Genomic DNA, 13,776 nt, shown 5'->3' with positions numbered 1-13,776 from the left:
GCTAAGTCTTCTGTTAGATAATCTTTCATAATGAGCAACTTCTAGGCTTCTTCTTCTCCTCATGGCTCTTGATCATTCAGTCAGGCCTACACTTTTCAGGTAGAGCCTGTCTTCTGACAGCTATTTAGCTTGTCTTCCACAAAGTAAAATCCACAAAGTGGATTCTGAATGTATTACTGTAATAAACACTTGACTCAGCTAAGTGTTGAGACTTAACAATTTCCTTAAAGTTCTATATAAGAAGGGGACTATGGTTCTTGATGGTGTGCTCCATCGATTTGCTTCATCAGTATGATTCCAGTTGTTTTGCGCAGGCAATGTATGTGTGGGCTACAGACTCATCAGGTGCAGGAGGAAGCAGGCAGCTGAATTATGTCAGCAGCTTAAATTGATTTAAATTATTGTAGAATGGATTACTAATACTTTGTGGGCTATAAATTGCCCCCCCCCCTTTTAAAGTCACTGGAGGCCTTCTAGAATGCTGAAACTTTGATAGCCACATTAGGGATTCTGGTTTTATGCCTGGTTTAAAAAATCACAATTGATGCCATGTGCTTTGTAATGTTAGCATATCATAAAGATCTTTTCCCCAAAGATGTTATACATCACATGCTTATATCACCAAGAGAAATATGCCTCTATATTCAAGTTGTGTCCTGACTTGGAAACCTGGACATAGCCACCTTGACTTCAAGCTCATGGACAGAGTCCACATTTTGCTGTTGTCCACCACTGCCCATTAATAGATGCACTTCTTAGAAACTTCTTGGCTATTCTTAAGTCTTCCTTATATCCACTGTACAACTTTGGTCTCAGGTATTTAGAAATCTATATGTATGGTGATGATTATGGTGGTGACTCTTATTAGAATTTTAAATAACCCTTTCTCACTGATATAAGTCATACAAATATCTTGGAGAGCAAAACCGGAGAAGTTTTATAGAATTACATTGTTTAGAACAGGGGTGTCAAACTCAAGGCCCGCGGGCTGGATCCGGCCTGTAGGGTGCTTAGATCTGGCCCATGGGGTCACCCTGGAAACAGTGAGTGACCAGCCTGCAGTGCCTCTACCAGCGAAAACAGGCTCCCGAGCTCTGTTTCTGGCTGCGATGGCCTCCTGCAACCCTCTGCCAGGAACTCCGTTTTCACTGGCAGAGCATTGCAGGAGGCTGTTGCTGCTGGAAACAGAGTTCAGGCGCCCCCGACATGAGTGACATCGAGCAAGCCACACCCACTCTGGCCACATTCACCCCAGCCCCCTGAGGTCAACATAACCCTGATGTGGCCCTCAATGAAATTGAGTTTGACGCCCCAGGTTTAAAAGAAAGTACAAACACTAGTCCTGGTGCTTTGCTGCAAATGCCCACGCGTCAAAAGATTTAGCTGACAGTATAATTTTAGCTGGCAGTAACAGTTCAGTTGCTAAACTGAATTTGTGTATTAAATTTTTCAGGTCATGGTTGGGCTACGTTTTTTATACAACACTAAGGAATAGGGTTGGGGTTTTTTTTTTTAACTTTATTTTTAAAAAAACAACTATGCATGACGATTTCAACCGGTACTGATTCAATAAGTTGTCAATCTTGTAAATGCAATGTAGTTATAACATAGGGCTTGAGATCTCTTGTTTCTTATTGCTACAAAATGGACAAAAAATTGAAAGATCAGACTGCTGATGTAAGAAATGCTTGCTAACTTTTTACATATTTCGGAAAAAAAAAATAGAAAACAGAACGAGCAGTTTTGGAAGGAAGACCTGACCAGGATTATAATTATAGCATATAAGTGTTTGTTTTTTTTCAAATTACATAATAAACTGCCTCAAATGCTTCCTTTGAAATAAAAGTCAGAATGTAATTGCACTTGGAAATAAAATTTTAAAAAATGACCATTGCTCTATTTTATAAACAAAACTATCGCTTTTGCCCTGAAAAGTTTGCAACGCATTTGTTCTGAGACTAGTATATAACTGCAATTAGCCCTCGCTTACCAACTGCAATGGGGACCAACAACTTGGTGGCCAAGTGATGAGGTCATTAAGCGTGACATCATATGACCACAACTTGTGACTTGCTGCTGGCTTCTCCATTGACTTTCATTGTTAGAAACTGTCTGTGAAAGTCATAAGTGGTAATTATTTGACAGCGGACAATATTGCAATGGCTGTAATTCTGAGGAGCAGTCATAAGTTTCATTTTTCAGTGTTGTCATCATAACTTTAAACAGTCACTGAATGTGTGGTCAGTAAGTGAGGATTAGCTGCATTCCATTTTAGAATGGCTGTTCATAGTGGAAATTGGTGGAAAGACCAGCAAATAAATCAAAAATGAGGTATGAAAGGTCATTTCCAAAATTATTAACTTTGGTATCATCAATTTACTGTCAAAAGAGATTCTGTTTTCATTAAGAGCCTGAGTGGTGCAGCAGACTAATGCTACTATTAAAGGTAGTATTTAGCTTCCAGCTGCCTGCAATTACTGCGAGTTCAATTCTCACCAGGCTCAAGGTTGACTCAACCTTCCATCCTTTCTAAGGTAGGTAAAATGAGGACCTGGTTTGTGGGGGCAATAAACTGACTTTGTATAAAATATACAAAAGTATGAAGGCTATTGCTTAACACCTTGTAAGCCGCCCTGAGTCTCCAGAGAAGGGCGGCATATAAATCAATTTTTTTTAAAAAAGGCACAGAGTGATTTTTATATGGCTACATTTGGCAGTTATATTCACACACAAATAGTCCCTGTTGCCAATGTTGTGTACATTCAGCCATGAAATGTTTCCTTTCTAGCATACGCCTATAAAAACTATAGCAGATCCAAGTTTTGATACCATGGTTTCACTTGATTTCCTAACAATTGTTTCAATACAGGTTGGAACAGACCATCACATAGGAGGAAAAAAACAATGTACCTATTTAGGTTAATTCTGGCATTTCAGCTGAAATTATGTACAATCTTATGTCCTTGATAAGACCTTGAAATACATTTGTCTGACGTTGACAATGAGAAGTATGTTTTTTTTTTATTTATAACCTACCAAGGCTTTAAATTTTGTACTTTTACTTTACTTTTTCTTTTATTTTTCCCCAAAGACTCTTGATTTTATATTGTGTTTTTGACATCTCTCACCAGTTGTTTCAGACATCTGGAAGGGCATTAGATGCTCTGTTCAAAGTTCTGGCTCTTCTTACCTAAGAACAAAGAAAAGTATGAAGAGCTCCAACCTTGCAATTTTGTGAAAGTTTCAGAAAAGTCCACATTTGGGGCTTTTCCAAAATTAACTAATGATAAATAACTGTTATCACTTTTCAATCAAATTAGATCTGTTTTGAAATTATAAGATAATTGTCTTATACTTTTACAACTAGTCCTAAACTTACAACAGTTCATTTAGTGACCGTTTGAAGTTACAGCAGCAATGAAAAAAGTGAGTTATGACTGTTTTTCACACTTACAACCATTGCAGCATCCCCATGGTCACGTGATCAAAAGTCAGACATTTGGCAGCTGACTCATATTTATGACGGTTGCAGTGTCCCGGGATCATGTGATCCCTTTTTGCGACCTTGTCGCAAGCAAAGTCAATAGGAAAGCCAGATTCGCTTAATAACTACTGTATGTTACTGACTTAACAACTGCAGTGTTTCACTTAACAACTGTGGTAAGAAAAGTTGTTAAAACAGGGCAAAACTCACTTAACAACTATCTCACTTAGCCAGAGAAAAATTTGGCTCAATTGTGTTCACAAATCGAGGATTACCTGTAACGAGTCACATATTTATGGGTCTATGTGTGTAAATTCCATATCCATAATAAGAAAAGTATGCTTATTTATTTATTTATTTATTTTTATTTTTTTAAAAAATGTCTCATCTCACCATGAGGTGATTCTGGGTGGCTTGCGATGTTAAAAAGAATAAGACTATACAAAAACATGTATATAATAAGAATAAAATATTGTTAAAAATACAAATTATCAACTCTAACTAAAAGATGGGGAGGGAAGAAGCAGATGAGTAGTGGGGAGGTGGTAAGGGGGGGGGGAAGGATTTGTTGTTAATCTATCAACCACCTCCAGTGTGACACTCCCCTCAACAAGACCTGGTGGCCTAGAGGTGGAGCTCTTGCCTCACAATCAGGAGGTTGTGAGTTTGATCCTAGGTAGAGGCAGATGTAGGATCTCCTGCTTGGGCCAAGGGGTTGGACCAGATGACCCGCAAGGTCCCTTCCAACTCTGTTAATCGGCTTACTGTTTAATGGAGCCACAGGCCAACATATAATAACTTAACTATTAAATATCAGATGACTCTCCTAATCAGTGGGGAAATTGAAATAACAGCAGTATATAGATTTCAAGGGATTCAGTGTTTTGGACTGGAGCCTAATTATAACATTTCTAAGTTTTTATATCTGTAGGACATACAAACATTTTTAAAACTGATATACAAGATTGTCAGTTGCATATTATGATTATGGGCGCAGCTCGTTGTGCCCATGTAACACCTCTCCTACGCGAGCTGCACTGGCTCCCGGTGGTCTTCCGGGTGTGATTCAAGGTGTTAGTTATCACCTTTAAAGCGCTCCATGGCTTAGGACCTGGGTATCTACAAGACCGTCTTTTGCCACCAATACCCTCCCACCGACCAGTTCGTTCTCACAGGGAGGGACTATTCAGGGTACCATCAGTCAAATTATGCCGACTGGCGACTCCCAGGGGGAGGGCCTTCTCTGTGAGGGCTCCAACCCTTTGGAATGAACTGCCCCCTGAGATACGAAATATCCCTGATCTCCGTGCTTTCTGTGTGTCCTCAAAACCCTGATGTTCCAACAAGCGGGGCTAAACATATGAACATGTGAATGTTTTTAAAATGTTATCTAATTTTAGGTTCTATTTAATTGGGCCAAAGTATGTTATAATAATAATTTTAATTAGCAATTTTATGATGTTTGTGTATCTATATTTTTCTTGACTGTACACTGCCTTGAGTCCTATGGGAGAAAGGCGGTATAGAAATATAATTAATTAATTAATTAATTAATTAATTAATTAATTAATATTGCAGAAGAAAAATCAAACAGCCGCTATCAATTTTTCTAACAGTTATTATTATGACTGGCATTTACTCATAATATTTGTCATAACCAGGACCTACTGGATATGATACAATTCAATTGTACAGTTACTGTTTTGTTAGATGCCTTGAACAGGCAGGCTATAAAATAAGTAAAAGAATAAATAGTGTGTGTGTGGAGAAAGGGATCTCTTGTTTAGCTTGTATGCAGTTTCTAAATTTTAGGAACTATTTGTGTTACAACATGCTTTGAAATAAATTCTCTGCGTGCCAACAATTTTTTTCGTAAAGCAGCTGGCACTTGAAACAATTAGTATTAAGCTGTTAAAATGTCAAGCACCCAAATTTAGCTTCCCCCCCTTATAGGGGTGCTCATTTGGCTCATATCGCTGATCAAGCTGGATAGTAGGCGCATATGGGTCATAAATAGTTACTAAAATGTCCTTCCCTTCTCGGATGTCTAACAGCCTTTGTGAAGTCGGATTCCACAAGTACAAATAGTTCTTCTGGCTTCTCCAAGAATTGATGGCCACTGACTGCAAGTGCGCTTAGGTTAGGATGTAATACTTTCTCAGGAAAATAAAAAATAGGCGTTTTTCATAAGAACTCAGATTCTCTGTCCAAGTCATGGCATCCTCTTTTAATAGATTGAACTTGATCTATTACATTGGATGTCTGTCTTTTAGAAAGCTTCTGGAGGCTGTTGTTTTCGTTTCTATGCCTTGATGTAAATAGATATAACCACCGGCAGAAAGAAGTCTTCTTCATCAGTGATAAAATCCTTGGCCAAATTTTTTGATCCTAACGCTTTACAGAATCAACATGTCTCATGAAGAAGGACCTTTTTCTACTGTCTTTATCAAGCAAAAAAATTTCTGCTCTCCTGAAAATAGCTGTGTGTTGGACCTGAAGGCGGCTTCCTTCAATCAGGAAATTTATGCATTGCTGACAACGTTCTCCAGAGGTTAGATTGTGCTTCCCAAGAAATCTGATCTATGGAAAGGAATATTGAACTCTTGAAGGAAAATGGAAGAAATTGGCAAGACATCACCGGCTGCCACAGCAAAAAAGTTAATTAGGTCTGATATGAAGCTGGTACGCACACAGGTTAAAAAGAAGTTCTCTGAGATGGCGAAGAATGATGACCAACATAAACCAAGATTAGAAGAAGTTGAACAAGTGATCCTAGAAGTTCAGCAACATGTTGGTTCTTTGGAAGGGGAATTAAAGACTTTTACGCTCACTGATCCAATATGCAGGAAAGAAGCTCCTTATAACGTCCTCAGAGTTGGTGGTAGTTTGAAAAAAGATAAGTCAGAAAGTTGTTTCAGAATGCAGATGTTCTCAGATAAAAAGGAAACATCGTTCAACAAATGGAATGAAAAGGTAAGTCCAGGTTACATTGTAGCTAGGGCTCTATTTGTATCTTGTGAACATTGCTAGCTTGTTAATTTAGAAATAATCTAACTTTATGCTTTAAGGGTGCATTAAATTAAAAGCAGAATTAATAATGCAAACCAGGTATTAATGCTGGAAGCATCTAAATATTCAGTTAATTGTTGTTCATTCTAGAAACTTTAATTAAAGAAGAAATCTTTTCCCATTGTCTTTGGTGACAAAACTCTCTTTAAAATTCAGTGTGGTGTAGTCAAATTCTAACCAAGTGCTACTTTTCAAGCTCTTGGAATATTACTATATGGGATTTTTATTCCAAATTGAAAATAATGTAAATTATCTCTGGAATGAGATAATCGCACTATTAATTTTAGGCCAAATTATCCAAACATACAAGCAAATAAAAGACAGCAGTAACATTTAAAAATGAAATAATTGAGCCATTATGTATTATATTTTATTCAATGCTTGTAATCAACAAAACCGACAATTTCTTTTTCCCAGTCCCTTTGTATCTCTAATTTGTTTATAAGTTACTTGGTTTGTAAAAAAAAAAAAAAAAAAAAAAGATATTCTGTATAGATAGTCCTCGACTTATACAAGTTCATTTAGTGACTATTCAAAGTTGCAACAGCACTGAAAAAAGTGACTTAAACGACAATTTTTCACACTTATGACCGTTGCATCATCCTTTTGGCACGTGATCAAAATGTGGATGTTTTGTAGTTGGTTCATATTTATAACAGTTGCATGTCCCAGCATCATCTTCTGACAAGCACAGACAATCGGGAAGCCAGATTCACTTAACAACCATGTTACTAACTTGAGAACTGCAGTGATTCACTTAATAACTGTGGCAAGAAATGTCACAAAATAGGGCAAAACTCACTTAAATGTTTGACTTAGCAACATAACTTTTGGGTTCAATTATGGTCGTAAGTTGAGAACTACCTGTACTAATAACAATATATTTTTATTAGACTAAAATACTGGTTTGATTCAGATGCATTAGTAAACATTTTACTTTATTTGTAGATTATCATGATAAAAAATAACCTAAGGCAAACTTGAATTTGAATCTTTGGAGCAATCTTGTACTGATCAAAAGTTTCATCATAATTAAGATTAATTATAGTTTGCCACCTGTTCAAAGACACAGCTAAATCTGGCACAAAACTATACTATTTAATCTCAAATGGAAGCTGAATCCTTGACTTTTTCTTTGCAGACATATTGGGAAATTAGAGGAAAAGTGAACATATGAACCTAATGTTTGAACTATTTATAATTAACTTAATATTAAACTATGATACAGTTTTACTTGTGAATCAGGCCATGAGTAGTGAATGTATTTCTCTATTCACATTCCAACTATTATTTTTCAGGTTCTATAAAGACCTAAAAATGTTCACAAAATATGAGATTAAAAATGAAACAAAATTAGTGAACTTTGAAGAAATGTCCATGAGTAACTTCCACATTTATCCCCAAAAATCAGATTTCCCATGTTAAGTAGGTAGACTATCCCTACTTCAATAAATTGTAGCACAAAAATGCAATGGCAATATTTATTTTCTGGTACAAATGTTTTAATCTTGTCTCCACTATTTAACTTACTAACATGAGCGTGTGTGATTTAAATACATTTATTTGTTTAAAAAAATTATATAGCTATCTATCTTAAATATTTAATTCTGGGTGATGAACAATAGATAGAAGATAATATAAACATCCATAACCCATTAAAATAATAGAGTTCAAGGAAAAATTAGGAAGAATCTAAGCATTTACAATTGCCTGTTGCTCAAACCAGTTGTCCTTTGTATCAAGCGAAAAAATATCTTGGGCTTGAATAACCTTATTTTACTTAAAAGATTCCACATAGTATTTGGGTCAACCTATAGTACCTTATCTCTTTCTTCCTCCAGACGTATATGACGTAAACCTCTGATCTTTAATTGGGAAAAAAAAACAAATATGGCAATGTTGTATAACTTTTATGAACAATAGACACCCTTGCTCATTTGGCTATCTTCATAATTTTTCCCTGCAATGGGTTGAGATCTTGTAATGTTGTAATAATCTCATGATAGCACATTCTCACCTGAAACCAAACAAGAATGTATGGAAGAAGGCCAACAATTTGTGGGATTTGACAGATTTTATAAATCGTTAATCATTATTAAAAAGTTAAGTTGGGTATCCACAAAACCCAAACAGATATTGCAAGAATCTTGGCACCCAAGGGCAATACATTAGCAAACTTTAACATACAGTATAGGAAATTTACCCTTAATATGTTTGGAGATAGCAATCCTATTGACCTTTTCTTGAGTGTAAAGACCTGGCTTTTCTCCTGATCATTAGGCCAAGGTCACACTTGAGCCCTTTCTATGGTACATGTGCATATTTTTACCAACAGCCTCAATTACATGTTTTGGGTTTGAAATTTTTTTGCATTGTATTTATTCTTTTTTGTTTGTTGGTTTTTTTACACTGCCTTGAGTCACAAGTTGTGAGAGGGTCATCTTTATAAATCTTTTAAATTAAAAATATAAATAAATCATTTACTAGCCGTTTTTCTTGCATGGCAGTTAAAGGTAAGGATTTTCTCCATTAGGATTGAAGTTTTGTTTGCAGTCAAAATCGGAAAACCAGAGGGGAAAAAAAGATAAAATAGAAAAGATTTTGGATTTTTTTTTACTGAGTAATCTATGTGTAGGAGGAGTGGCAGAATCTGGGGGTGGAGCAGGGGTGAAATGTAAAATCTGTTACTACCGGTTCTGTGAACGTGGCTTGGTGGGGGGGGGTAATGCTTTGAAAAGCCTCTCTGCCGATCAGGAACTCAGCTGGGATCCTCAGAGAGGCTTTTTTAAAAATGCCTCTCTGCCGATCAGGGAACTCAGTTGGGATTGTCAGAGAGGCTCTTTAAAAAATGCCTCTCTGCTGATCAGGGAACTCAGCTGGGATCTCAGAGACTTTTCAAAGCATTTTTTTTACCACCTCTTCGGCCAAGAGGTTGCAGGAAAAAATGCTTTGAAAAGCCTCTGATGATCATGCAGCTCAGTTGGGCATGGTGGGGGGGGGGGGTGCAGGAATTTTTGCTATCAGTTCTCTGACCACCCGCCGCCATCGCTACCGGATCGGGCAATCCGGTCTGAACCGGGAGCATTTCACCCCTGAGGTGGAGTCAAAAGAGGAATCAACCTAGAGCCATGATGGCGAACCTATGGCACATGTGCCAGAGGTGGCATGCAGCACTCTCTCTGTGGGCACGCAAGCCATCGCCCCAGTTCAGCTCCGCTGTGCATGTGCGTGTGCCTCCCGCCAGCCAGCTGGTCTTTGAGGTCTGCCGTGCATGCACGGAGGGTGCAGTACATGTGGGGGACCATGCACGCATGCGTGGGCGCGGGGCACATGGGGCAATGCGTGCATGCATGGGGTGGGGCATGTGGGGGGAATATGGGGGGCAGGGGCATGTGCGGAGGCCACACATGCATTGCATTTGGGGGTTCGGGCACATGCTTTGGGCACTCGGTCCGGAAAAGGTTAGCCTAGAATCTTTACATAGCCACACACAAACTAAGTCCAACTCCTCTTGAATTCCAAAGCCCACCAATGTTTTCACTTTTATTCCAAGTCCTCATCTGTTTACTTTGAAGTAAATAAAAAGTAATTGGGGGCTGTATACTATGTGTTCAATATAATTTGTTTGGCCCTGCAGATCTGCGGAATGGTTGATCTCTCCTTCTCTCCATTTCTTTTTCCTTTCCACCATCCAGTAACCTATTGCACATATTCTCTTTGGTACAGAAAATTACCCATTTTAAGTGGAATCATTGAGAAATCGTAGTCTTTCTAACTTTTCTCAGAAGGTTGTTGGGAAGTTGTAGTGAAGCATAGGATGTCATTGATATAAATTGAAGGTGCATCCTATGATACTGTCTGTGACTCTGCATAAGAAGATTGTCTCTGCATTTTTTGCATTTCTCTGAATGACATACAAGAATGTATCTCCCCTCCATACATTTTACAAAACTACTTCAACTTATTTTTTGGATAGGTAGAATATGATTAAGCCCTTTGGGTTTAGATTGTTGTTGTCCTTTGGAATCATTATCAGCTAAGTTAACAGGTGATGTTTATGTAAGCTAGCCAAAATACACATTTAGTTTAAGGACAGTCTGTTCTTCTATATAAATATATTTATCTTTTCAAAGCGTCAGTCTAGAATTCTTTAAATGAACAGCTGGTAGGAACAGCAGATTTTAGCTATGCTTTCCCCACCCTTATTTAGCTTTACCCGGTTCCACTCTTAATCAGAGCCATTTATATATAATCATTTTTGACCCAATAGTTTATGCTTGCGGTGTAAAGCACAGTTACTGTAGAATATGAGTTTTAAAAACCAAGGATTTCTCTAGATAAATATCAACTTTCTTTTTAACTTGAAGTAAGACATTAAGAACTTGAATGCATATGCTTTCAAAAACATGTACATTACTTCTTACTTCTAAAGTGTTAACAAAATAACAATGTACTAATAAGATATCTTGAGCCAGTAAATTCAAAGCAAAATAAGCTTCAATCCTTGCAGGTGTGGAAGATTCATATCCACTTCCACTTCTCCTGGCTCCTTTGTTGCCAAGACTGGCAAATATCAAGGACAAAATGTCCTCTCAAATTATGAAGACCAAGCAAGGATAATACAATTATGATTTGGATATTGTTGACAGGACTGAGCAATTTTCTTTGCTAGTTTTCCAGGGAAACCAGGATGCTTTCTGTCTCTGTGGAATCAGGCCCAAACCTGTGGTAGAAGAGATACAAAAGTGCTAATGGTTCAAAGTGTAAGTTGTACAGGCCCCAGCAGTCACCCTAAATTTGAGTAGGGTTTAAACCTCAGATGAACTTTTGCAGGGTTGGAGCGATATTTCATCTGTCCCAACATCTAGTTAAATTTTAGGAACATTGAATGCTGTGAACTAGCACAGATGTTAGGCGATACATTCTATGCTGAATTCCCCACTGAAGAATTCAGTTTTCTTCAGCTGTGGTGAATTATGTCCATGCTTTCTAGTCACCAGTTATAAGCCAATGCTACTCTAAGCCATTTCTGAGGAATCAGACTGATTCATATCCCATTCATTTCCAAATATGCAACAGATAAATGAGCACAAGATAAATGGTTTCTCTAAATGCTTGACCCAACATCACACAATGAAATCGAATGGGATATTCTAGGGTGGGTCATAGTTTATTTATTTTATTTATTTATTTTATTTGATTTTTATACCGCCCTTCTCCAGCAGGACTCAGGGCGGTGAACAGCCAAGGTAAAACATAGCATACAAAATTTAAAACAATTTAAAAAGATATTAAATAATTTCGGACCACAATTTAAAAACACCCCAATAAAATCAATTACAAATTAAAACCGAAAGATGGGATCAAGCCAGCCTGGCTAGATGAAATAAGTGAGTTTTAAGGGCCCGACGGAAAGTCCGGAGGTCCGGGATCATACGTATCTCTGGGGGTAGGTCGTTCCAGAGGGCGGGTGCCGCCACAGAGAAGGCTCTCCCCCTGGGGGTCACCAGCCGACATTGTCTGGCCGACGGCACCCTGAGGAGCCCCTCTCTGTGCGAGTGTACTGGCCGGTGGGAGGCTATTGGCGGCAGAAGGCGGTCTTGTAGATATCCAGGCCCTAAGCCATGGAGCACTTTAAAGGTAGTCACCAACACCTTGAAGCGCACCCGGAAGACCACCGGAAGCCAGTGCAGCTCGCGCAGGAGGGGTGTCACATGGGAGCGCCCCATCGCTCCCATAATCCCCTGCACGGCCGCATTCTGGACCACTTGGAGCCTCCAGGTGCACCTCAAGGGGAGCCCCATGTAGAGAGCATTGCAGTAGTCCAGGTGAGAAATGACGAGTGCTTGAGTGACCTTGTTGTTTATTTCTTGTTTTCTAATATGGATACCTTAGCAGAACTTTTTTCAAATTATATAGATCTTGCTGCAGGTCAACTCTCATCTCTTTTGATACTGGCCATAATGACTAGAATTGGTAGAAGTTGGAATTAGTAAAGTAAAGGGTCATTAGTTGTTGACTTTTCCTTAGGAAGACTTCTATCATCTCCAACTATTCATCTAAGCAAATGAACCACTTATCAAGCTTTATAACTTTTAATTTATTGGTCTCCATCACCTCTGTTATGGTGATGTAAATACTGGTCCCATTGTTTCTGTTTTCTTGAAATAAAAGATAAAGAAACGTAGATTATCAACATGGGAAAAAGGACAATTCCTATCAGCATGGAGAATAGACTATTCCAGCATTGCTCTCCGGTAATTTTTCTTATTGTTTGATTTGTTGTTTTGGATATTATTGCATTTGTTCTGGCATGTTATTGTTAATCACTCCAGTTGTCCATATAAAAGGGAAAGGTCTGCGCGAACATGAAACACAATTAAAGCTTAATGTAGGCAGTAAAAATGCATTTTAATAGAATCCAGGGCCAATTTAGCTATTCTCAAAAAGGAAAAAAAAATCATTGGCTCCATCCAATAAACCACAGCTGGATTTACTAAACATGCATCTGTATAATGTTAAGCAAAACCAGGTTATAATTCAGTTCTTAAATAAGAAGTGAAAGTTTCTGTCTAATGCTTCCCAGCTGGGCTTGTCTGCTTCTTTTGCAGAGACTGTCTGTCAAGCTAAGGATTGGTATTTACTATTGTTCAGAATACAATTGGCAATTAGAATCTCATCATTCACTCCACAGGGAGGAAAAAACAGCGGTTTCCCAACGGAACTACTGAACATTTGGAGACATGTTCCAAACTGGATTGCAGTTAGAGACCTGTCTCCTTTCAATAGTAGTTATATTTTTGTGCTTAGCGTCAGAGGTGGTATTCAGCAGGTTCTGACCAGTTCTGGAGAACCGGTAGCGGAAATTTTGAATAGTTCAGAGAACCAGTAAATACCCACCAAGCCACGCCCACCAAGCCACACCCACAGAACTGGTAGTAAAAAAAATTTGAATCCCACCACTGCTTAGTGTATATTCAGAGGGACTTCTTGATGATTCAAAACAAACAAAAGCATCCTTGAAACCTTTAAAAGAAGACAAATCATGGACAGTTTTGTTTTGCTTTTTAATTTGGGTGAAGTTTAGATTTTGGTAAAATTGCGTCTTCTGCTAGATGTGGTGGGGCTGGAGAAAGACATATGGACTTCTTTCATTTCTTTTTCCCTGGTGAGCGCTCCACTTAGATGTGATTGTTCAATATTCTTTCAGAAATGGCACTTTT

The 13,776-nt window shown here is 38.1% G+C and overlaps 1 protein-coding gene across 3 annotated transcripts in view; it reads left to right on the top strand.

Annotated features, from left to right (window-relative positions):
* Window positions 1–13,776, top strand: part of MYLK4 (myosin light chain kinase family member 4) — a 101,264-nt gene that overhangs the window by 52,372 nt on the left and 35,116 nt on the right. Inside the window, exon 1 of one of the 3 annotated variants that reach the window (XM_070940736.1) lies at window positions 5,793–6,457. The exons of the other annotated variants lie outside the window; for them this stretch is intronic. Within the exon in view, the coding sequence (XP_070796837.1) occupies window positions 6,098–6,457 (360 nt within the window). The 5' untranslated portion in view covers window positions 5,793–6,097. Of the gene's footprint in view, window positions 1–5,792; window positions 6,458–13,776 lie in introns of those variants that run through there. 3 annotated transcript variants of the gene reach the window in all.

Source organism: Pituophis catenifer, unplaced genomic scaffold (genome assembly GCF_029215685.1).
Source record: "Pituophis catenifer annectens isolate HBS135680 unplaced genomic scaffold, rPitCat1.0.hap2 SCAF_3, whole genome shotgun sequence".
Taxonomy (NCBI): domain Eukaryota; kingdom Metazoa; phylum Chordata; class Lepidosauria; order Squamata; family Colubridae; genus Pituophis; species Pituophis catenifer.
The sequence above is the reverse complement of the archived record's forward strand: the minus strand, read 5'-3'. Positions and strand labels throughout refer to the sequence as shown.